Source organism: Adiantum capillus-veneris, chromosome 18 (assembly GCF_014529385.1).
Source record: "Adiantum capillus-veneris isolate H3 chromosome 18, ASM1452938v2, whole genome shotgun sequence".
NCBI lineage: Eukaryota > Viridiplantae > Streptophyta > Polypodiopsida > Polypodiales > Pteridaceae > Adiantum > Adiantum capillus-veneris.
This window is the reverse complement of record NC_140948.1, coordinates 102,714,969-102,738,762: the sequence shown is the minus strand read 5'-3', so window position 1 is coordinate 102,738,762 and position 23,794 is coordinate 102,714,969. Positions and strand designations below refer to the sequence as shown.

General features: G+C 44.4%; 1 protein-coding gene across 1 annotated transcript in view; it reads left to right on the top strand.

Annotated features, from left to right (window-relative positions):
* Positions 1-22,022, top strand: part of LOC147436112 (THO complex subunit 4A-like) — a 37,930-nt gene extending 15,908 nt beyond the window's left edge. The window contains exons 3-5 of the mRNA XM_086489011.1: positions 7,255-7,323; positions 7,419-7,603; positions 21,461-22,022. Of these exons, the coding sequence (XP_086345137.1) occupies positions 7,255-7,323; positions 7,419-7,603; positions 21,461-21,656 (450 nt within the window). The 3' untranslated portion in view covers positions 21,657-22,022. The remainder of the gene's footprint in view (positions 1-7,254; positions 7,324-7,418; positions 7,604-21,460) is intronic.
* The last annotated feature ends 1,772 nt before the right edge of the window (positions 22,023-23,794 follow it).

Here is a 23,794-nt window from a genome sequence, read left to right as displayed (position 1 = left end):
GGGCACTTTGCGGAAATATGTCCCTGTTTCCTGCATCCAAAGCACTTCCCCTCTCTGATGAAGCGAGCTCTCTCCTCAGGAGTAAGCTTGGGTCGTGCATCCTTTTTTTTTCTCTGGGTTGCTCTTTTTCATTCTACTTTCATTCCCAGAAGTCTGTTTGGCTCGTTGTGTCATGGCCTCATCTGTGGGGTAGGTCAGACTGCCAGAGTGAATGGCAAATCCCCGCTTCGCATGACTCATCAACTCCTGAATAGAAGCTGACTTCTGTTCCAAGCAGTGATCTCGGATCTCTGTAGGTAGACCCAAGGTAAACCGCTCAATTTGTTCTCTGAACGAGATCTTCTTGAATGAAGAGGCGGGTAGAAAAGAGCTCCAGAATCTTTCACAATAAGAATTCACTGTATCGCTCTTGGTCATCCGGAGATGGTTCCAAGCAGCTCGTATATCTCGCTCAAACTCTTGAGTCAACCAAGAAGAAATAAAAAGCCTCTTGAATTTCAGCCATGTAACTGGCACAGTCTTGCTTAATAGAAGCGTGGACCACCAAGTACGAGCATTCCCCTCAGAGTAAGAGGCAGCTCTCCGAATCTTGGAGTGCTCTGAATAGCGTCCTCCCGCGAAAGCGATGTCAAACTGCTGTATAAGAGACAAAGCCTTCGAAGCATCTGAGTATCCTGAAAAGTATCAAACTTGATCGAGTGGCCACCTTCCTTAAACTCTCGGACTTTCTTGCTGTTATCTTCGAGAAAGTCATACTGGTTGGCTTTGTAAAAATTCTTCTTGTTCGCATAAAACTTTCCGTCATTGGAATCTGAGCTGTCTGTAGACGAGTCCTCAGTAGAACTGTCAGTCTCTAGGCGAGATGTAGCCTTCTTTGCCTTTTTCTTGCCCGTTCCGAAGCTTTGTGTCTTGCTTCGCTTTTTACCTTTTCTGTCTTCTTCGCTCGAATCCGAGGAGCTAGAAGAACTGTCAGAAGAAGAAGAAGAAGAACTGGGTACTCCTTCAAATCGAACACGCTTCTTCCGTTTCTTTGCTTTGTCGAATGTCGAATGACGACCCAAATATCCCGGGAAGTCAGTACCTTTGTTCTGCTTTTTGCCGTGCTTTTTGCCTTTCTTTTGCACGTCGAAAAGCTGAGCAATCCGTGCATCAACCACGTTCTCCAGTTTCTTCTCCGTATATTTCTTGGAGGCAGAAGGTTTCTTGAGAGCGGGTTTCGGGAGTGGTGTTGTGGTTCTCTGCCACTCCATCTGTACCTCTTTCAAAGAGGTCTGGTTCATATATTTTTCCATCTTCGGGTCCTTGGCAAAATTGAGCATCATCTTTGTTGCATCGCTGATCAACTGGCGACGCTCTATCTCTGGCCGCTCCGCCTAAGTAGGCCAAGGCGGGCCATACTCTTTGCCTGAATCTTCGTTGTGATCCCAGCCCGCATCTCCAGATGCAGAGGGAGTCGACTGGTCATTGCCTGAAGCCATAGGTGCCGCGGAAAAAAAAAATTCGGGGATCGGATTTCCCGTAGAAGAGAAATCGGCCGTGCTCTGATACCACTGTAACAAACTTGGACACTCCAAGTCAAGAATCAACCGCGACAGCACCAAATAACCACTTCAAAACAATTCACAGATCACAATAGATTTGCACTGGCCCGGCGGAGTTCCGTGCCTAGAGATATTGGCCCCAAAGACTGGCGCCCCTTTCGGTATTTCTTTTTGTATTAATCAATCATCAAAGTACAAGAGAGCGGTTAGGGTTTCACTCTCAGACTCTGCGTCCAGATGCTCTGAGAAGTGAGGCCCTCACCACTAATTTAAAGGTTACAAGGGATGCCCAAAAGCAGAGCCCCAAAAGCTTTTAAAATCAAAAGCATCAGTTCTCTCTCTCTCTTAGAGAGTCTTTTCTCTTTTTTTTTTTATAAAAAAAAAAGCAAAAGCAAAATTCGCGTCCCTCATCATTTTCCAAATTAAAAAAAAAAAAAAAAAAAATCCGCCTCCGCGATTTTCGGAATTTAAGGTTTTTGGCAAAAATTAGGGTTTGCAGGAATTTTAGGGTTTTTGGCAGAAATTAGGGTTTCTGCTGTCCGCCACGTCATCACTTTGTGACACTATTTAGTTTACGAGAGAGAAATGCCATTGGATGATTATTTTGTTGTAACACTGTACCTATGGAAACGTTGGTAGCTTTAGACCGAACTTCAAAAGGCTCCTTCCTAGAGGCAAGGACGAGGCATGGTGCCTGTGTCACTGCTACTTTAAGCGCTTCAAAAGGCATTGATCATGACTACGCGCTGACGGCGAGTGTTGACACCTTTTAAGTTTCAACACAATGGTGCGGGAATGTGTGCAAAGTGTTGAGTATGAGGACTGTATGCTTGACACAAACCCAAGAATAAGCGAACATCATATGCTATCTTAAGCATAGGCTACTTTCTTACCCCATTTCTTTATTGCAGATGGTTAGCATCCAATATAGCTAAGACTTTTTCTACATTTATAGCACGCTTTTCCCATGAAGTTGAGAAAATGAGAACGTCTTCATTTTGGTCCATATAGAAGGTATCATGTTTGTTAGCCCTAACCTCCTCTTTGAATTTAATTGTGTGGTCATCGACTCTCACCACATGTTCTATGTTAAGATTCAGATAAATCTTGCTTGTTGGTCTTGTAGAAGGTCAAAATGTGTTTGAACCTGAAATAGTTCCAATCCGCGATTGAAAAGGAAGGCATCTCAGAACTTGAGTCGGAGTAAGTGTTAGACACTTCCTCAAGTATAGTCTCTAAAGGCCCCCCTTGGTTTACGCTCTCTTCTGTGGATACTCTACTCTCAGTTTCTTTATTATAGCCCTAATTTGCCATGACTCGGTCTGATCTAAAGTACATAAAGACTCGAAATACTCAATGAAAACGAATATTTGGCGTTAGCACCAATACTAACCCATTTCAGTTGTCGTAAATCCAAATGGTTGTTGCTCAAGCTGGATCTTGATGACTTTTGTACAATTAAAGGTATTTTAGTCAGTCTAGTAATCTGTAAGTATATACAAGGACTCTTGGTCAAAATTTTCAGCTTCAATCTTGCCAAAGTAGCCAAAGGACCTATCTGCAACCTTTAGTTTCAATCCTGCCAAAGTAGCCAAAGGACCAATCTGTAAACTCAATTTCAAGTAGCAAATAGTGTCCAAATGACTTCAAACTTTCTAGGCTATTCATTTGAGGTGTCTACCTACCCATCCTTGTGAACCAAAAAATCTAAAAAATGAGGTTTTTGGCTATTAAGACATAGTAAGCGCGCTTATTATCTACCAAGTCAAAAAGATATCATTTTTGACTTTTGTTAATCTTAAGTAGGTGTTCAATAAGCCTTGAATTGTGTTTTACAATTTTTTGATTCAATCTTCCAGTACTTTCTGTATGTGGCAGTTGCAGATGGAATTCAAGTGATCATGCAAGTCCAATGTTGTCCAAGTTGCTTGAAACTTCTCCCAATTACTTAATTATTACTATAGATCAAATCCTCTCTAATTTTTTTTCCAAAAGTTGAGTTTCTAGGGTAGGAGATAATAAATGTGCTTATTACCTCTAGGGTGAGATTCAAGGATTTTTGTCACTTTTTTGGATTGTATTGTATGTTTACACCATATGGAAGTCAGAAATCAAGTTTTAAGGAGTTTGGATCAGTTTTCAAGTTTCTAAGCCAAATTTTGTATTTGTAGTTTGGTTTCAGGTGGTTTTAGGCCTATTTGGGTAATGACTTTTAAATCAGGCTCTTTTTATATTATGTTGATATGTTGGGTGTAGTAGAATGAATGTTTGCGCTTTGCTCAGGATGAGTGCTCCGAAATGTGCTCAAGGTTCCTTTTGTTCTTATGGAAGGGAGAGCCTTCCGTTCTTAATGAGAGAATGCTATGATCACAACAAAGTGAATGGACACTGTGCGTGCAAGTGTATGAGACTGAGAGATAGAGAGAGAAGAGAGATACGACACTAGAGACGTAAAACCCTCCTCCGAAGGCCCCACTCTCGTCGGCGAGAGTGGTCTACTTATGATTGCACAATCTGGTACAAACTGAATGCATGGGACTGGTGCAAGTCTAGGCTAGGTCGGTGATGACGACGGTGATGACGAGACCGACCTAAGGGCTGAAATCTGCAATCTTTCTACTGCTGTCCAAAAACGCTATGGGCTGAAATCTACGACTAGTCCAAAAACGCTGATCTGGGGGGCTGTTTCAATGGGTCTTTGTCGCTGAAATTCTGCAAGTTTAGGGCTGAAAACTGAGGTTCATTAAGGCTGAAAACTGAGGTCTTTCCGGGCTGAATCTGCTACTTCTTTATGGGCTGAATCTGCTACTCTTCTATTGCTGAAAATCGTTGCATTGCTGCATACTGCTGGGTTCAAAAAACGCCTGAGGCTGAAGTTCCCAAAAACGCTATGGAAGCTGGTCCAAAAACGTTAGCTGTTGTGATCTGCTTGCGGGAAGATCTAATGCCAAAAAAGCCAAAGGGCTGGACTTGTTGGCGATGGTGCTGATGCAAAAACACTATGTCTGATCTTGCTTTTGGCGAGGATCTGCTGATGAGAAAAACGCTAGGGGCAAGGGTTCTTCTGGCTTGGAGGGAATTCACCAAGGTCTTGTTGAGAAGATGCTTGCTGAGCTTGGCTCCCGTTGCCTCTTTTGCCATTTAGTGCTAACTTTGGTTTGCTTATATATTTTCTTACCCAAATTGCCCTACCTACTTTTGTTGGAAAGTCACTTAAATTAATAAGTGAAAAATGCCAAAAATAGGTAAAATAGGCTAAATACATTGGAAAATTCCCCTGAAGGATTCTGATGGAATTTGATGGGAATGCTTATGATCATGCTGTGTGCAACCAGAGGATATGCATCTACACTAAGTGTCTGGGCATGCACGGTCTACGAATAGACTCACAAAAGTGCCAGATCACTTCTAATCTAGACTGAGTGGACTGACTGAACCCTGATCATGCTGTAGCTTGTCCACGGACACACGGGGTTGGATGTGTCATGTGACATGATACCTGTGTTCTCAAATGGTCTTTTTTTTTTTTGAAGCCTCAGGATAATAAGCGCGCTTATTATCTAGGTACCTAATTTTGCAAGTTTTTTTCCACTTTTTCACTTCCTCTAGTTATAACAAGCTATTTTAAGACGTGTGAGGAAGGATTAACAATTTCTGTTCAATTTCAAGTGTTCTTAGCCCCAACTGTCTGACTGTTCAGAGTGAAAGATATTTTGGCTCAATTTTATTATCCAAATGGAATCACAATCATTTAAAGCCTTCACAAAAGTCGAAGAAAACCGCAGCCATAGAAATGTGCTCCAAAAAGATCCTATTGCTGTCCAAACACTTCCTTTGAAGAAGAAGGCTAGAACAGAATGGTTTCCTGTTTGGATCCAATAGCCACATGCATGCTCCCCTTACGGGAAGGCAAGGCAACACAACTCCAACTGGGAAAATGGAAACAATCTAGCGATGCTCCACATGTCTTGAAACCTCCATCAGGTTCCCCTCGATGAAGAGAGGTCGGGGTCTTCAAGGGTAGAAGATGGGGAAGTCATAGACGAGGGTCCATAGCCTCCACATACCCAATCAGCCCCAAATTGGATCAACAAGCTTCTTCTCTCACAATCAAGACTAAAATGGCACCGAATCAGGCAATATGGAGCATCCAAGGTGGTTGTGACACCATAGGGCTCTAATACTATGTCAGAATAAGCAATGGAAGATTCAATGAAGACAAGAACTGGCCTCCGATCTAGTAGACAGCTTGACTCTGATAAGATCCTTTGACACTAGAGAACGCCTGCAATGCCACATACATGAATAAGGCAAGTGTGGAAAAGCGAGATCACTGAGGTAGAAAGAGACAGGACATCTGAGAATGAGAGGGGGAGAGATATGGGAAAGGCTTTCCATGCTGATCACAAAGCTGCATATACAAGTGACCAAGGGTAGTTCGGCATAGAACTGACATGCCTCACTGGATAGACCCAAGGTATAGACAACTGCTACTGCTATTGCTCTTGTACATGAGACCCTTTGGCTACAATTGGGAACCAACTGAGCAAGCAGAAGGAAAAACAGATTTAGACCATCTTCTGCAAAAGGGAAGGTTTTCCCTGAGGATAATTAGATATGGTACTGCTGCTTCAAGTGAATGGAGAACAAGCTGCAACATGTGTGGAAGGACCTCCAGGGAGCTGACTGGCTGCCCCTCCTGTTGTGCGTCTCTCCTCCTGCCGCTCATGGCTGGCTGCCCAAAAACGCAGATCTAGGAAGAGGAAACCAAAAACGCTGATCTCTGTCCTCCTCCCCTACTGCCCACTGGCCTCCATTGCATGCCCCCAAGGGCACCCAAGAGAGGGCGCCCCCCTCTGGGGCTGAACTGCTGTGTAATAGGGAGTCCCCTTGGGACACATGTAGGTCCCATGCCCCAGCTTCCGACTCACTCTCTGGCATCCCACGACCCAATTAAAAGCAAGGGAAAACTAGGAAAATAAGAGCAAAGGGATCTCTAGGGCCTTGGGAAGGCACAAACAGGTGGGAGAAAATACCTAAGCCTGCAAGGATCTTACATGGATATGGGACTGAGCGAGAACTCTAAGATAAACATGGTTGGAAGTATCCTGACCTGAGAAAACTGCCTCGGCACAGCCACAAAACAGCCCTCACTCCCTAACACTTGTCCTTGGGACAAACTGGGACCGACTTGAGGAATCCAAAGAGATGCCGTAACTCTTAACACATCAAAGGGGTTTGGAGTATTGTGGGATGGCTGCCTTATTTTGGCACATTTGAAGGGTACACCGTTTAAAGCATTGGATGAAACAAATGCTGTTTCACAAAAATTAAATTTCAAATTGTCCGCACTTTGAAGCTAAGGTTTGAGGATGTTAAATTTGAAAATGCAGTGTTTTTTACTTATTGTTGTCTGTAGTATGTGTGAGGAATTTCAGTTTGAGATTATCATGTGATTCGCGATCAAAGAATTTCCTTTATTCTTGCTCGAGGTAATTGTATAAGTATGGAATGTGGAGTATGACATGGATTATGCTCATGTAAGGTCTCACTCCTTATGGAGGGAGGGAGGGGTCTGACAAAACATAGAGAAAGGGGAGGGAGGGAGGGGTCTGACAAAACATAGAGAAAGGGGAGGGAGGGAGGATGGAAGGAAAAATAGGGGTCGCAAGTAGTAGTTCATGTGCTAAATATGAGATTTATAGCGTGCCAGGAACTTTTCTCAGAAGTTGGTGATCTCAGACGTTGCGGGATCCATTATGATAGGAGTGGACGATCCAAGGCAAGACCAGTCAACAACTTCTATCTTTTCATATTTGTACTTGGTGGAAATCTATTGGTTGTGATAATGTGTTTCTGATTAACCTTTGAAATCAGGGTACTGCTGAAGTGGTGTATGCCAGACGGCAAGATGCTGTGATAGCATTGAAACGATACAATAATGTCCTGCTTGATGGGAAACCTTTGAAGATAGAGTTAATTGGTACAAATCTGATCCCTTCATTAGCTCGCGGAAGAGGACCTTCAACCTTTGGTAGGGGTCAACGGATGGTTGTCATGAGGTTAGTGCCTGACTTAACTTTGGCCCTAAAATCTTGCTCAAAAGAGAATTACAAGTAGGCCATGTCATCGTTATCAAGAGCGTGGTATTGCTTGCTCTTTCTACACATGCTGCATAGCTGTATTTTTTCAGCTTTTATCTTGCCTTTTCTATTCTTTCTTCAGGCTGGTGCACCCAATTCTTTTGACATGACCATAATTACATGGGAGGGAATGAGTTCATTACTTGTCAGCGTGCTGAGCCTTGTGGAAATTGTTTGCATTGAACTTATTGATACAGCGATCATAGATAAGCAAGGATCTCACCCCGCGCACATGATATCAAAAGCAAAGCTTTTCAAGACAGCTGTGCTACAAAATGTCAACACGTAGCACATGTTTGCAGTGATGTGGCTAATTGTTTTTATGGCTGCTGTGAAGCCCGAAGCTCGTATTGCCTTGCTGTCTCCATAACTGAAAGAAAAAGAAATTGTTAATTTAGTATTGGGATAGTGCATGTTTTTTTGTTGTTTCTCTTGAGCCATAGTAAAGAGCATAAGAGTCTTGTTGTGTGCAGTCCTGCTATGCTACTTTGTTGCCCGACCCACACATAAAACCCATGATTGAGGAGGAGGGGAACGCCCTGATAAAAATGCCACATCAGCATAATATGCTAATAAACTGGTCCAAGGGACAAAATCTGGTCCCCGGCCGGACATTTATAGGAAAAATTGCAAGAAAATGAGACTTTGATCCTGGGAAACCCTAGGAACGCCTTTGAGAGAGAGCATCTCAACACGGTCTCTGATTTTTCACTGTAGATCCTCGGATAAGGTGAAGGTCAGCCGCCTAGTCAGATGTATCTATAGCCGTGTCAACATTCATGAATGGTTGCAGTGTACTCCAGTGGCTTTGGATGAAGGCACAATGGAAGATATCATCCTAGTGGGTAGAGGTACTTTCATTTCTATTTTCTCATCACAAGAGCTTGCCCCTCTAGGGTCGTCAGCTGCACTCCTCTCAGCTTCGGGAATAGATTGGTTTTTTTGCATTTGTGGTACGAGGATTCTACTTGAGCTGCTTTTGAGGATAGATGTCAGGTCCCAAAGTATCATGTAAAAATAGCTTTTGTAGAGCTGCCTGCATAGTTTTGGTTGCCATACATGTTGAGGCAGATGGGTTCTATCTCTGGCATACCATTCATGTGTTCAGTGCCATCTATAAAGATGGCTACCACCCCTTCCATAGTCTTTCCAGATACCATCAGTTTTGAGTGGAAAGGGTGCTACGAAAGGTGGTGACACCACTCAGCTCCGCCAGTGGAGACCTATTACCCTACTCCCTTCGGTCTATAAGATATTAGTGTTACTGATCAGCCATCGCTTGCGACCGTTCTTACCAGATAATATTCATACTTCTCAGACATGCTTTGTCGTGGATCGATGCATACTGCATAATATCTTCACTTTTTATGAGGCAGTAGAGTGGGCCAGATCATCTTCTGAACCTCTCACTTTTTTCATCCTTGACTTCGAGAAAACATACGATCGTGTTGAGTGGGACTTTCTCGAAGGATCATTAGCCAGGATGGGTTTCCCTTCGAGATGGATCTCAGGCATTTCCGCTCACTTCGGGACTGCCAACAATGCTATTACTATTGGTGGCCGTGTCAGTCGCAGTTTTGAGCTTTCTCGATCTGTCCGTCAGGGATGTCCTTTAGCAGCATATGTGTATTTGTTTGTAGGAGAGACTATGTCCGACTTTCTTCGTGCTCAGAGTCATGCATTTCGTGGCTTGACCATGCCAGTACCTTCAGCTTCGGTCCTTATCGATCAGGAGTTTGCTGATGACACTATGCTGATGCTGCGCTATTTGCTAGCTGCTCTTGATGCCATGCGGGAGGCCCTAGAGGTTTTTTGCATTGCCAGTGGTGCATGCATTAACTGGTATAAATCCTATGGGTTACTGGTTGGCAGTGATGACATACCTACTTGGGGGGTAGCTGATGGTTTCAGATGGCTGCAGCCGGGTCAGACATGCAGATATTTGGGCTTTCAGGTTGGATTTGACGTTTCCTCATAGCAGCAGTTTGCACCCATTCTACAGTCTATTCGCAGGAAGCTATGTCATCTTCACGTCATCTGTCGTTGGCTGGCCGTGCATTGGTCGCCAACCAGGTCATTCTGGCTACAATATGGTATACGGCCTCTTGTTGGATGCTACATTCTGGTGTGATAGCTCAGCTTCGCCAACTAGTGCGGAACTTTTTATGGAGTGGCACAGATGGGACTACTGATACTCGTGCTCGAGTTCGCTGGTCCACGATTATTCGTCCTAGGTCAGAGGGTGGCCTTGGCATTATTGATCCAGAATTACAGCGCCGAGCCCTTCTTACCAAGCTTATTGTTTGGGGTCTTTTTCCCGGCCAAGAACCTTGGAAGATGCTTCTTCAGGCCGCTCTTTGCACAGCGACTCTGCGCCTCGGCACTAGAGATAGTCATACTTGGCATACAGGGTATCGTTTTCTCTTTACGGATGCCCCCTTGTTCACCAGCACTCTCTCACCCTTCATCCGATCGCTCCTTCAGATTTGGGTTTCCATGCGACGGGCTATCATACGCTCACCTCCCTCCTGTCGTGAGGAGATTGAGCGCCAGCCTCTCATTTGGAATGATGCAGTTCTTGATTCTTCGATTAATCCACCCCGTCAGCTTGGAGAGAGGACTCACATTGATTGGGCTGCTTGGGACACTGCCCTGCTGCCTCTATGCGGTTGTTTCATGAGACACGTATGCTGGATGCAAATTTTGTGGCAGAACATTAAGACATTGGTCGCGGGGTGACAGACAGACTGCTTGAGATTGACTCTGCTGTTCCTTCACAGTGGGATGCGGTCATGCAAGGCAGGGTTGAGATGCCTCCACATTGTGGCTGGGAAGGTCTCTTTGCTCAGAGCACTCTCTTATTAGTTCGTTTAGACACCATGCTGTTCACAGTTGATACTGACTACTCTCAAGGGATTCATGCTAGATTGACATATGATACCACCTCTCCGCATCTTGTCTGCCCCGGAGCTCGATGGGAGGCCATACGAGTAGTTGGCTCCCGCGGGAAGCGTCGTTGTGTTGACCCCTGTTTCGCTTCCGTTGATGCCGCACTTTGGAGGCTTTGGGTGTGGGAGGGTCGTGCCCTATCTCAGCTTTATTACCCAGGCGAGTGGCATTGGCCTCACTCTAACCCCACCGGTGCACTTGTATCATTCTTTGAGTACACTGTCAGAATTGGAAGATTAGCATTGATGAGACAGCACCCAGAGCAGCCCACTTGTATGCGTTTCTGGTTACATTCAGGTCTCTCCCATGCCTATCTCCAACAGTTTTGGTCAGCCATCTGGGATTTACATGCGGCTCGTCGTATTTCTTTTTTCATGTGGATGATTGCACATGCAGGACTTCCAGTTGGGACCTGGGCTCGCTACTATGGGTCATGATCCGTTATGTACTCGCCGTCCTTTGCGACTACTTGAGTCACCTGCACACTGTCTTTGGTCATGCTCCTCTTCTCATGTAGTGTGGCTAACAGTTTGCTCTTTACTTAGCAGAGCCGGTGTTCAACATGGATTTCTCACTTGGGGATCTGTCTCATGGTTGATGCCGATGCCCAGACCGCATCTTTTCTACGAGGGCTCAGACACAGATCCAGCTCTTATGCTTACCTCGACTGGTTATCGGCGAGGGACTTTGGCTATGTTACCACAGATTGCTTGGCAAGGAGATCCTCAGACACGTGATGAAGTTTTTTCAGTCATCACTAGCATTACACTATGGAATGTTTGGAGAGCTTGTTGTCTTCACATTCTCAGTGCGGATCCACAGCTCCTTCAGGATACCCTCACTGCCATTTGGCTGGACATCATTCACACCCTGATTTGGCAGTAGGATTCTTCCTCAGGTACATCTCGAGCAGCCGAGGCTCGTCGATTTGCCTTCCTTCGGCGTTGGGCCCGATCTCCACTCTTCTTCACACTTACAGGTGGCCAGATTACATGGCATTATGCCCCCCCTCGGTGGTTTCTCCTCCACTCATCACACAGACCACCATGAGATTGTTCTAGTCGAGTTGTCACTATAGTGGCTCTCACCCTTACATTCAGCTTGTACATCCCACGTGATAGGCTTTTTTCGCATCCGATGGGGATTATATTGTACTCAGTAATATATAGCCCTGATTTTTCAAAAAAGAGAGAGAGAGAGAGAGAGAGAGAGAGAGAGAGAGAGAGAGAGAGAGAGAGAGAGAGAGAGAGAGAGAGAGCTGAAATGAAATGTAATATTAACGTCTTCAAAAGGCCAAAATGACCTATGAGACCAAAAGGTTACATGTGGTGAATCTAATACCAGGTTTGGGTACAAAAAGTACAAAGAACTGAAAAGAAAATAGTGGGTAGGGGGGTGGGGTGAAAGCTGATACAAGGGGAATACAAAGGATGAACTGATACAATGGAGCTCTCTGACAGTTGAGGCATCAATACATATACATTAGTATCCAAAAGGCTATAGAGATTCAATGTCCTCCAAGGTAGGCACTCTGTCGGGACGCATAGTAACAGGGAATGGCCATTTTCAGGTCCCCGTTCCTCGTTCCCATCCCAATTTACTGTTTCGATTTCCCGTTCCGTGTTTCAAACGTGAGTATCGGGAATGGCATTTCATGCATGTTGCCGTTCCCCATTCCCGTTCCGGGTAACTATGTCGACGACGGGACGGCTCCTATGTCGCACCATTATGGTATGGATCCTCGGTCTCAGTCTGCGCCGATGTCGAGAGGGCCTATAACCGGCTTGTACAACGTAGAGGGCGGTACTATTTCAATTACCTGTTAACTTTACACAGAGCACTGAAAAGGGAAGAGAACGCAGTTGCGTCCAGCGACTAGAATGTCACTGCGCACATGAGACCGACACCCTGTAGGCCCCAAAGACTGGCTCTCCTTTCGGTATTTCTTTATTCAAATTAAGGTAGACGATCCGACCACTTAGCACAAGCTTTCACAAAGCTGTCCAAACCTGGCGAGGGTTGAAAACGCAGGTTTTCGACCGGATTGCGGCAGCATAAGGGCGCATAAACCCCTGTAGGTCAAAAGCACCTGTCTAGGATGGATTCCCTCGCTATCTGGAAGCTTTCTGTAGAGCTGTCACAGAAATACAGCGGGCTGTAATTCTCTGTTTTTCACTGCCGGGTGTCCAAAAGCTTGTACACGCATCCGGAGAGAGAGATGCACGAGAGCAAATCATCGCGCTACATGAGACAGAGGAGAAGGCAAGTTTTCCATTAAAGCTGTAGACCTGCACCCACTACTCACGCACACACTGTAGGTCACTTAGTGTAAAATTCAGCCTCCTCTCTCAAATTGGGCGCCCCCTCTTCATGTTGGAAGTGGCAAAACTGCCTGGAGCCGCCATGTGTCCAGTTTGCCCCTTTTGAGTTGATTCTCTAGTTCCCACTGACTTATAAAGTTATAAGTGACTTTCCGAGTGGCCCAGACTTCATTTGGCGCACACAGGCTTCCATACTCATCAGAATTCAGTGCTAACTGGCCCGACCAGTCCCAGACTGACCGACCCAGACTCCCGCTGTGAGAAACCTATTCAGCCGCAGTTGTTTCACATTGGCCATGCAATGTCCACTTGCACCTTTTCAAGGGTTCCTGGGAAAACAAGTAAAAATAAAAATAAATAAAAATATCTAGTACTTATTTACAGAAGGCAACAGGAAAAATACACCTCCTAGTGACACACCCCACCCTTGAAATACTGCAAGCGACCTCGCTTGCATGCCAATAATACATGCGGTATCTGTTGATATCACATATTCTATGATGGGAATCCAAGATATAGATGCTTCCGGAAATGTAGCGTTGGACGATTAAACAATCCCACCAGCTTGGCTACGACACATATATCAAGCATAGAAGCCTTCTAGTGTACTCTGAAGCACAAACTTCTCTAGCTAAATTCTGTATGGAAAGAGTAGATACAATTGCTGAACTACTCTCTTGAGCATCATGAACCATGCTCTTGCCTTGCTCTGAAAAGGCTACATCAAGTCATTGTGGGTTCCATCTGAAAGGCTTCAAGATACAATTGCAATAGCTGAGGTGAATCAAGCAATTCAGACTCTTCCATCCATTTGGCATCCAACGATGGATAGTTCTTCAACTTCACCAAATAGCGTCTTGTAACCTTTCCTCTAACCTTTCTTTCTTTATGTGCCAATATTTGTTCAGGAACAAGGATTTCATCCAATTTTTCCACTTCGGGTTGTTCCTCATCAAGCATATTCTCTGGCACATCACCAACAAAGGGTCTTAGAAGGCTGACATGAAAAGCATTATGTATTTTCCAACCTTCTGGTAGCTTTAACCTGTAAGCTACATCGTTGATCTTTTCTGAAATCTGAAAAGGACCATAATATCGCATATTGAGCTTAGGAAACATGCGTTCCTTGCCTTTCCTTTTCCTTAACCTGGCCTTTTCAAAGCGCAAAATCACCAAGTGAAAATACAAGTTCACGACGGTGACGATAAAAATTTTTGTCCTTAGTCTGCAAAATGGGAGGGACTTTCTTCCCTCCTTCCGCTATCTCAAATGGTGCCTTACCTGTTGACGTATGCACAATGTTATTGTAAGCATATTCAACCAATCAAAGATGGTGTTCCCAAGTTGCCTTGTGCTCTGACACATAACATTTGAGCAGGTCCAGAACAGTAGAATTTGCCTCTTCTGACTGTCCATCAGTTTGCGGATGAAACGAAGAAGAGAACTTTAGCGCAGTGCCCATGTTCTCAAACAATGCCTTCCAGAAAAGACTCGTCATACGTGGATCCCTGTCACTGACAATTGACTGAGGCATCCTGTGGTATTTAAAGATATTGCTCATAAATATCTTGACCCTGTGTTCTGGCTTTATTTTCTTCCTCACAGGAATGAAATGGGCCTGTTTACTGAACCTACAAATGATAGTCCAAATCCCATCGTTGCCTGTTTGTGTCCTTGGAAGATAAAAAATAATGTCCATTGCTATGCTTTCCCATGGCCTATCAGGGATCGGCAATGGTTGCAACAATCCCGGTTGCTTTTGTCTGTCAAATTTGACTTTTTGGCATACTAAGCATGATCTTACAAATGTGTCAACATCTTGACGCAAAGTTGGCCAATAGAAGAATGCCTCAACCCCTTTCACTGTCGCATCAATTCCATGATGCCCATCATAAGGTAGAGCGTGACTTTCCATCAAATTCTTGGCCGTAACTGTTTAGTAACGCATAACTTTCCATGCATCATGAGAAAGTCATTCTTAAGCATATAGTGCTCATGATGTTGCCCATCAACAAGCTGGTCATAGATCCTTGCAAAATCTGAATCTTCAGCATATTGTGTCTTCATTTCGTCTAGTTCAGAATGGTACGGAATTGATACTGTTGAAATTTGGGGCTTTCGTGACAACGCATCAGCCACCACGTTCTTTTTCCCTTGCACATGCACAATCTGAAAATGGAACATTGACAAGATGTTTGCCCATCGCATGTGCTTCTCATACAACTTCGTCTGTGTAAGAAAATATCGCAAGGTTGGATGATCCGTTTGTACAACAAAATCAGCCCGTAGCAGATAGTGTTTCCAACTAGTGAGAGCATGAATTATTGCTAGCAATTCTTTCTCATAGACTTGCAAGTTTCTTTCAGTCTTCAAAAGAATTCAGTTCTCATATGCTACTACTCGGCCATTCTGCATTAGAACTACACCAAGACTATGGCCACACGCATCACATTGAACCACAAAAGGTTTCGAAAGATCTGACAAAATGATTACCGGATCTGAAGTCATCTTCTCTTTCAAGTGTTTGAACGCTAAAATTTCCTTGGCTGTCTACTTGAAAGTAACTCCTTTTCCTTGCAGTGCATGGAGTGGAGAAGCAATCTCAACAAAATTTCGGATGAACCTCCTGTAGTAGGAACATAATCCTAGAAAGCTTCGAATGCCATGTGCGGACTTCAGGTCTGGCTATGACCTAATTGCTTCCACTTTAGTGGGATCCATGCGTTCCCCATCCTTTGAAACAATGTGCCCAAGGAAGTGAATCTCTTGCAAAAAGAATTCACTCTTCTTCGCATTAATGAGTAGCCTGTTCTTACGTAACTCATTGAAAACTGCAGTCAAGTGATCCCTATGCTCCTCTCCAGACTTCGAATAGACAATCATGTCATCAAAGAAGGTACCCACGAAGTTTCTATGTGGTCTAAAAATTCTGTCCATCATTCTATTAAACGTGGCAGGAGCATTTGTGAGACCAAATGGCATGACAAGAAACTCATAGAGACCAAATGTTGTCCTGAACGCGGTCTTATGGACATCTTCTGGCCTAATGCGTATCTGATGATACCCACTCTTTAGGTCTATTCTTGTAAACAATGACGCTCCCTCAAGGCGATCAAGAATGTCATCTATCCTCGGTATGGGGAACATGTTCTTGATGGTATTCTTATTCAAGGCGCGATAGTCAATGCACATGCGCCATGAACCATCCTTCTTCTGCACTAAGAGTACAGGCGAACAAAAAGGGGATGAACTGGGCTGAATCAGCCCTTGCTCTAAAAGCTCGTTGCCCTGATTCATAATCTCTTTTTGCTGGGCTGCACTAACTCTGTATGGTGGTCTATTCGGTGGACTAGAACCTGGCTCAAGATCTATAGTATGATCCTCAGATCTCTCTGGAGGTAACTCCCCTGGCAAAGAGTGCGAAAAACAATCACTGAAACCACTCAAAAAAGTTCACCCGTCTTTATCTAAGGTAGACAAATTAGATACAACTTGAGGTAACACATCACAACCCTCAAGTGGCTTTGGATAGCTCCATGGCATCTGTGTTTTGTTGGTCTCCAACCAAACCTGGAACAAGTCTTGCACTTGGCTTTGGCTTCTTCCCTTTATGGTCTGACTTGTCATCCTTATCCTATGACTTCTTCTGTGGGCATTCATTTGCAAAATGTCCTTCCTGTTCACAAATATAGCATTTCTTGGCCTCCCTAAGAGCTTTTCTTTCTTCAAAAGTTTTGCCAGAAAAATGCCTTTTTTGTCCTTGTCCTCGTCTCGAAGAAGACTTAGATTGCTTCTTGGACGTATCACCTTCTTCAGTGGAGGGCTTCTTTGTGGAAGGCTCAGAAGGCTTTGCTGCAACATTGCCCTTGGCTGAAAACTGTTTGCCCTGGGATCCTTTCTTGTGGCTATTAAATCCATCGGAATCTCGCTTCGACAGATTGCTGGCCACTCTTGCATTCTCTATCAACTGAAACATATTCATGACAGTAGTCTTTGTGCAGTAGTCCCTGATTTTCTTGGGCAATCCACAACAGTACTTCTCAATCTGTTCTGACAATGGCACAAACCTATAAGAAGTGATTGGCAACAGTGCGGCCCAAAACTGTTTATTGTACTCTTCCAGATTCGCACACTGTTTAGCATTCAGCTCGTGCCATTCACTAATCACATCCACTTCAAAAGTGTTTGTTAGCCATGCAGGCGCAAAAAGCTGTTTGAATTGGACCCACATTGTTGGGGCTTGACCCTGGTTCAACAATGCGGTCCACCATTGAAGCGCATTCCCTTTCAAGAAAGTGGCAGCCTTGCGTATCTTTGAAGTTTCCGTGAAGTTTCCTCTAGCATAAGCTGCATCGAACTGTTGTATGAAGGTCAAAGCCTTCAATTGATCCTCAGTTCCTGTGAAAGTTTCAAACTTCACTCCTTGCCCACCTTCCTTGTGATCCTTAAGCTGACTCAATGGAGCCACATTATCATAAATAGGTGCCTGTAACAGTTGTGCTCCATGATTGTTCATTCCAACACTCGCATCAACTGTTTTACTTGGCGTATCTGCATTTTGTACGTATGGCTGCGAAAAACCAGCCATACCAAATTGTGTTCCAAGCATTCGAAACTGGCCATAGGCACCCTGAAAACCTGATTGGACACCCATGTTCGCGTACATAGGGTTACCCATGCCTGTTTGCATTGTCCCGAACACATTCCCTGGCATATAACCTGTGGAAGGTCCAGCCATAGCTTGAAACACTAAACCACCTCCAAAATAACCAGGATAAGTATTAGGTAATGGAAGGGTCTGACGCATAGCGTGTTCATTACTCCCTTGACCATTCACAAACGGTTCCTGTCCAGCTAAAGCAAGTTGCTTTGGATCATTGGACACCGCTAGTTGCTCAACCACATGGGCTTTCCCTCGAGCATCATGAGTCCTCTGTGCATTGGAAATTTCCTTTTCTTGCTACGGCTCAGTTTCATGCCTTGTGTAGGAGGCTGAAAACCCTGTGTCGGAGCCTGTAAGAACTCCTGCATCCTTGGGTTGTTAGCCAACTGCTGAAACATGTCCATGCAGCAACGCAGTTGAGTTCTAAATAACCTGTCCTCTTCTTGAAGAGTTGAAAGAATTTTCTCTGTGCCATGTGAGGAAGATCCTTCTTCAGGTACTTGGTCTCTCTTCTCTGCCATAACGACAAGCTCTGTGTTGCTTTCACCCACAACAATCCACGTTGCACTTTTTGAAGAAAAAGTCGATGGAACCATATAACCGGCTGTACAACGTAGAGGGCGGTACTATTTCAATTACCTGTTAACTTTATATAGAGCACTGAGAAGGGAAGAGAACACAGTTGCGTCCAACGACTAGAATGTCACTGCGCACACGAGACCGACACCCTGTAGGCCCCAAAGATTGGCGCCCCTTTTGGTATTTCTTTATTCAAATTAAGGTAGACGATCCGACCACTTAGCACAAGCTTTCACAAAGCTGTCCAAACCTGGCGAGGGCTGAAAATGCAGGTTTTCGACCGGATTTCGGCAGCATAACAGCGCAAAAACCCCTGTAGGTCAAAAGTTTTCTGGTGAGCTGTCACAGAAATTCAGCGGGCTGTAATTCTCTGTTTTTCACTGCTGGGTGTTCAAAAACCTGTACACGCATCCCAAGGCTCTCACGAGGCTCCCCCGAGGTTCCCTTGCAGTTTAGGTGCGAAACCCTAAACCTGCAGAAAAACATAGCAGGCTGTAATTCGCTGTTTCGGATTGTTTTTAGCGGAGCGAACACGCCTACGCGTAGGCGTGTCCCAAGGGCTCCCGCACGCAATGGGATAGTTCCCCTGTGAATTGGACGAGTTTTCACGCTAGAAAACTCTCCGAGCTCGCAATCTTTCGCGATGGAACTGTGCGTACCTGTGGGGGATTAGCAATTAGCTAATCCGGTTCCTGTTCAGAAGGCTCTTGCCTTGGCAAACGTGCATAAACCCCCAGAACTATACATGTTCATCTAAGTAGCCCAACTAGTGGGGCATTACCATATATGCCAAAGGGGAGAGAGAGATGCACGAGAGCAAATCATCGTGCTACATGAGACAGAGGAGAAGGCAAGCTTTCCATTAAAGTTGTAGACGTGCACCCAACACACACACTGTAGGTCACTTAGTGTAAAATTCAGCCTCCTCTCTCAAATTGGGCGCCCCCTCTTCATGCTGGAAGTGGCAAAACTGCCTGGAGCCGCCATGTGTCCAGTTTGCCCCTTTTGAGTTAATTCTCTAGTTCCCACTGACGTATAAAGTTATAAGTGACTCTTCAAGTGGCCCAGACTTCATTTGGCGCACACAGGCCTCCATACTCATCAGAATTCAGTGCTAATTGGCCCAACCAGTCCCAGACTGACCGACCCAGACTCCCGCTGTGAGAAACCTATTCGGCCGTAGCTGTTTCACACTGGCCATGCAATGTCCACTTCACCTTTTCAAGGGTTCCGGGGAAAACAAGTAAAAATAAAAATATCTAGTACTTATTTACGGAAGGCAACAGGAAAAATACAAAGAGGGAGATGGAGGGTGCATCTAGAGAGTAGTGAAATGGGGGTAGCCGATCCATACTAAAGCAATGTAACTGAAACCAAGATGCCATCTCTGCAAGGTAGGATCAAAACGTACGTACGGATTCGTTATGTACCGTACGGACCAGATCGATCCGTACAAGGCACTTTTTGTTTTTTTTTTGAAGATAAGCGTGGCTGAGGGTTTTTGATGCATTTTTGCTCTTATGAGCGACCAAACCAGTTCTCGTTTGAGCTTTAATATGCCTGTTCAATCATCAGTGTTGTCTAAACTTTGAAATCTCTTGTAGTAGTTACATAGCATGTGGTTGTCTTGTAAAACATGTCTTTAAATGTCTCTAAAAGTTGTTGCCCTCTCTTGTTTTTTATCTAAAATATCCTAGAAAGTTTGGTAAATTGAGTTTTTTTTACAAGAGTACGTATTTTTACGTACATAAAAAATTTTCCTGCACGAAACAACGTATTGTACGCACATATACGCCACATACAATACGTTTGGTACCACCTTGCATCTCTGCATACCAACATGATCTATCTCTCTGCAATGCCAGTTGTCGCGAAGACTCTAGTGCTAATCGAGCATATCTGTCTCTAGGGAGAGCCCAAGTGCTATGCATAAATGAAACTGATCGAGTGAGTGCCTCCACTACCAATGGAGGAGCAGCGATCTCCGCCCTAACAATGTCATGTGGTATTGAGGCCTTTGCCCTAGTCATCCGACAAATCATAGACACCAAGGGCTTCTCCATCCATCAGTACTACCAGCTCTGCTATGATGAGAGAGAGAGAGAGAGAGAGAGAGAGAGAGAGAGAGAGAGAGAGAGAGAGAGAGAGATGTTGCTCGCCACCGCTGGTTTTGCTTACATGTTCCACTCTCTCTTTCACTGCAAGTGGTCCTGCTTATTGCCCTTGCTTTTGCTGCTGCAGTGCTCATGCTGGTCATCGCTATCACGCTTCTGCTGCCCTTCTTTTTTTTGCGTGCTATTCGAGCGTGCCCCCCCCCCAAAAAAAAAATCCCGCCCCAGCGCATGCGTACACACACACACACACTTTTTCTTTACACAGGCGGTTATTTCCTTTGTTCATGTTTGTTTGGTTGCCTGTACTGCATGTGTTTTCTGTTGTGTTCAGATCTCGTTCAAGTGGAGGGTGGCTTGTTTTACTGTTTTCCCCTGTTTGTTGGGTCAGCTTCAGTTTGGTGGATGTGGGATGGTCTGGTGGGGGTAGTTGTCTTTGCCAACTACGGATCCTTTGGCATTAAAGATTATTATGCTAGTGGCTGGCTTCTCTCTCCGGTTGGATGCTTCTCTGGAGTCTGGGTCTTCATCGGCTTGTCTTGCTCTGTTGAAGCTGCTTATGCGAGTTTCGGTAGAGCCTTCTCTCCAATAGTGGTGGTTTCTCCGTTTTCAAGATCTTCAAAATGGGCTGTGTTTCTTGATGTGGATGGTGATATAACTGGTTAGTGGGGTAAGTTATAGAGCATGAAGTCTTGGCAGTGTTGTATTGCCTGGGCTTGTAGGTGGTCTTAGGAAAATATATACAGCCCTATCTTGGAGTCATAAGCCTCTTCAGCTTCCTATTTTCTTCTTGTCTAAACATATTTTGTACCTTTTGTGTGATCCATTGGTTTTTTCCCCCCACCTTTGTGCTTCCTAAAGATCTTAAGGGGCATATTCACAATCAAAGAAAAGTATACTAATAAGGAGACATGAAAGTTGATTACTGAAAATCAAGAGTTACGAAGGCATTGATTGAGAGCCCAAGAACATCCATGAAGTTTTTTCATCATTGGTTTTATCTTGTAATCTTGATAATTAGAGTCCAAGCACGTGCGCGTGCGCGTGCGCACACACATACACACACACACACACAGAGAGAGAGAGAGAGAGAGAGAGAGAGAGAGAGAGAGAGAGAGAGAGATGATTTATTGAGATGATTTATTTTGAACAGTGGTGGTGTCAATCGCGGACGGGGGCGTGGGGGTGGGACTGGGCGTGGGCGCGGCTTTGGGTCAAGAAGATTTAGGGGACAAGGCAGAGGTCGAGGTCGAAGAGTAACAGCATCTACAGATAGAAAGCCCCCAACAGCTGAGCAATTGAATGCAGATCTAGATAAATACCACCAAGAGGCTATGCAAACAAGTTAAGGAAGTCGGGTGTTTTGGATACAGCCTTCACATTGCTTGAGTTCTTGTGGCTGCTGCTAGGCTCATAGAGGATGTTAGATCTGCAGATTAAGATTATGTTCTGCCCTCATTTGTTGTTCTATATGATGTTGTCATAGTCATCCGTACAACAGTTTGAAGACTCTTGGATCACGATCTTGTAAGGTTGAAAAGCTCTTTCTTTGGACATGAAAGAAATACCTACACGGCATTCTGTAAACAAAACTTTATGAATTTGAAAAGTGGATTCAGTCCCAGTAAGCTCATTGGAAAACAGGTTGGGAGAACAATTTTGTAAAAGAAGCATGGCAATGAACACATTTTAAACTGTTTGGTTTGTTTCACTTTTCTAATTTACATAAATTTTGTGATAAGCTGATAAAATTGGTGTTAATTATGTTTACCTTCCAGATGCTTTTCCTCTTGCTTACAAGCGTGTCATCACACATGCACTGGCCCTAGGTTTTGGGTTGGCCACTCGTACGCCTGCTGGACAACGATGTCAGGCACATTTTGGGTTTGCAACAGCTTTTTGCCTGTGTTATGCGTGTTTCAGCCATTTTCATATACTTAGGATAAGGGTTTTATTTTTTGGTCATGGTATTTGATAGAGATATTTGCCAAACCTTGCCTTGGCTCACTAGATATGTGGGTAGGAGGCTCTGTGTCTTTTGTCTTGTATCATTCACAGAGTTTGCCATCTGAGTAATTCGGCTCGCCAACCTTTTTTCCATTACTCTCTCTCTCTCTCTCTCTCTCTCTCTCTCTCTCACACACACACACACACACACACACACACACACACACACGCTCGCTCCCCTATTGCCCTGCTATGCACCCGTTGCCTCGATGTTCTCGCTCGCTCGCTGCTCTGCTTTGCACCCCACTCGTTGTCCCTGTGCTCCTGCTCTCTCTCTCTCTCTCTCTCTCTCTCTCTCTCTCTCTAACTATGCCAGACTTTGTAAATAATTAATGTATTTACGAGAAAAGAATTATTTAATTAGTTGTGTGCACATCATAATAGATCTAGCAGTTTCTGGGGCCTAAGGTCTGCCTAAGTTTGGGCCAGAGCACCTCAGGAAGATCCTAACAGAAAATACCTTGAGGCCCTAGTGATTGGGAAATCGGGTCTTCAATGAAGGGGTAGATAGTAGACTCAGAGTTCAGACTCAGAAAAATTACGGGCGCTAGTGCAAGCATAGAAATGAGATGGGGTCCTTAGAACAACAGTAATCTTAAAGCTTGAATTATTTTACGGCCTTAGGATAAGTCAATTGAATTATTTTAAATTGTCTTCGTTGGACCAAATGGCCGGACAAGTGCGAACAGGTAATGCTAGAGCAGTGCTGGTACGGCATTGCGTCGGGGATCAACTAACATTTTCATTTGTTGCATCTATGTGTAGTTATGTACTTAATTGCACATTTCATTAATTAGCATAGGACTTTTAAAGTCAAAAGTTCAATGGTTTTTAAATTATTGAGTAAGTGTGTCACTTGGCACACTTACCCATGCAATCTCTCTCTCTCTCTCTCTCTCTCTCTCTCTCTCTCTCTCTCTCTTCATGCTAGCGCCCCCTCTTCTGGCTGGCTATATGAGAGCAGTCCCTTTCCCTCTTGTCAGGTTGGCAATGAACTACCTCCCCTAAGTGGTACGTCCTCTACGTAGTGAAGCTCTCCATTGAAGATTGAGAGCAGCACCTTGTGCTGTATGTGGAGCCTCTGAGCACCCATCACCTAGAACAAGGCTTTTCATGGTTGTAGGCAGTTGCGGGAGAAGTTTCATTGCGTAAAGTAGTAAAAAAATCTCTTTCTCTCTTATCTAGCGATTGCAAATTCACGTGTATTAGGGTGAATTTCAGCAAAGCTTTAATAGAATCTTATTCCTCTCTACCTACTCTACACATACACAAAGTTTGGAGCGTTTCTGTCGCGAAAAGGACCTCCATTTCGGCATTGAAACGCGCTCAGGTAACAATTTTTGGTTGTGTGCAGAAAATTACAGCAAGCATGTGTGCGTGTGCTTTGCATGTTTCTTTCGTGGTTTGATTGCAAGAACGATTATTTCCAAAGAGACACAGTTAGCGGAAGATAGATTCTCATTTATGAGAGCTTCCGATG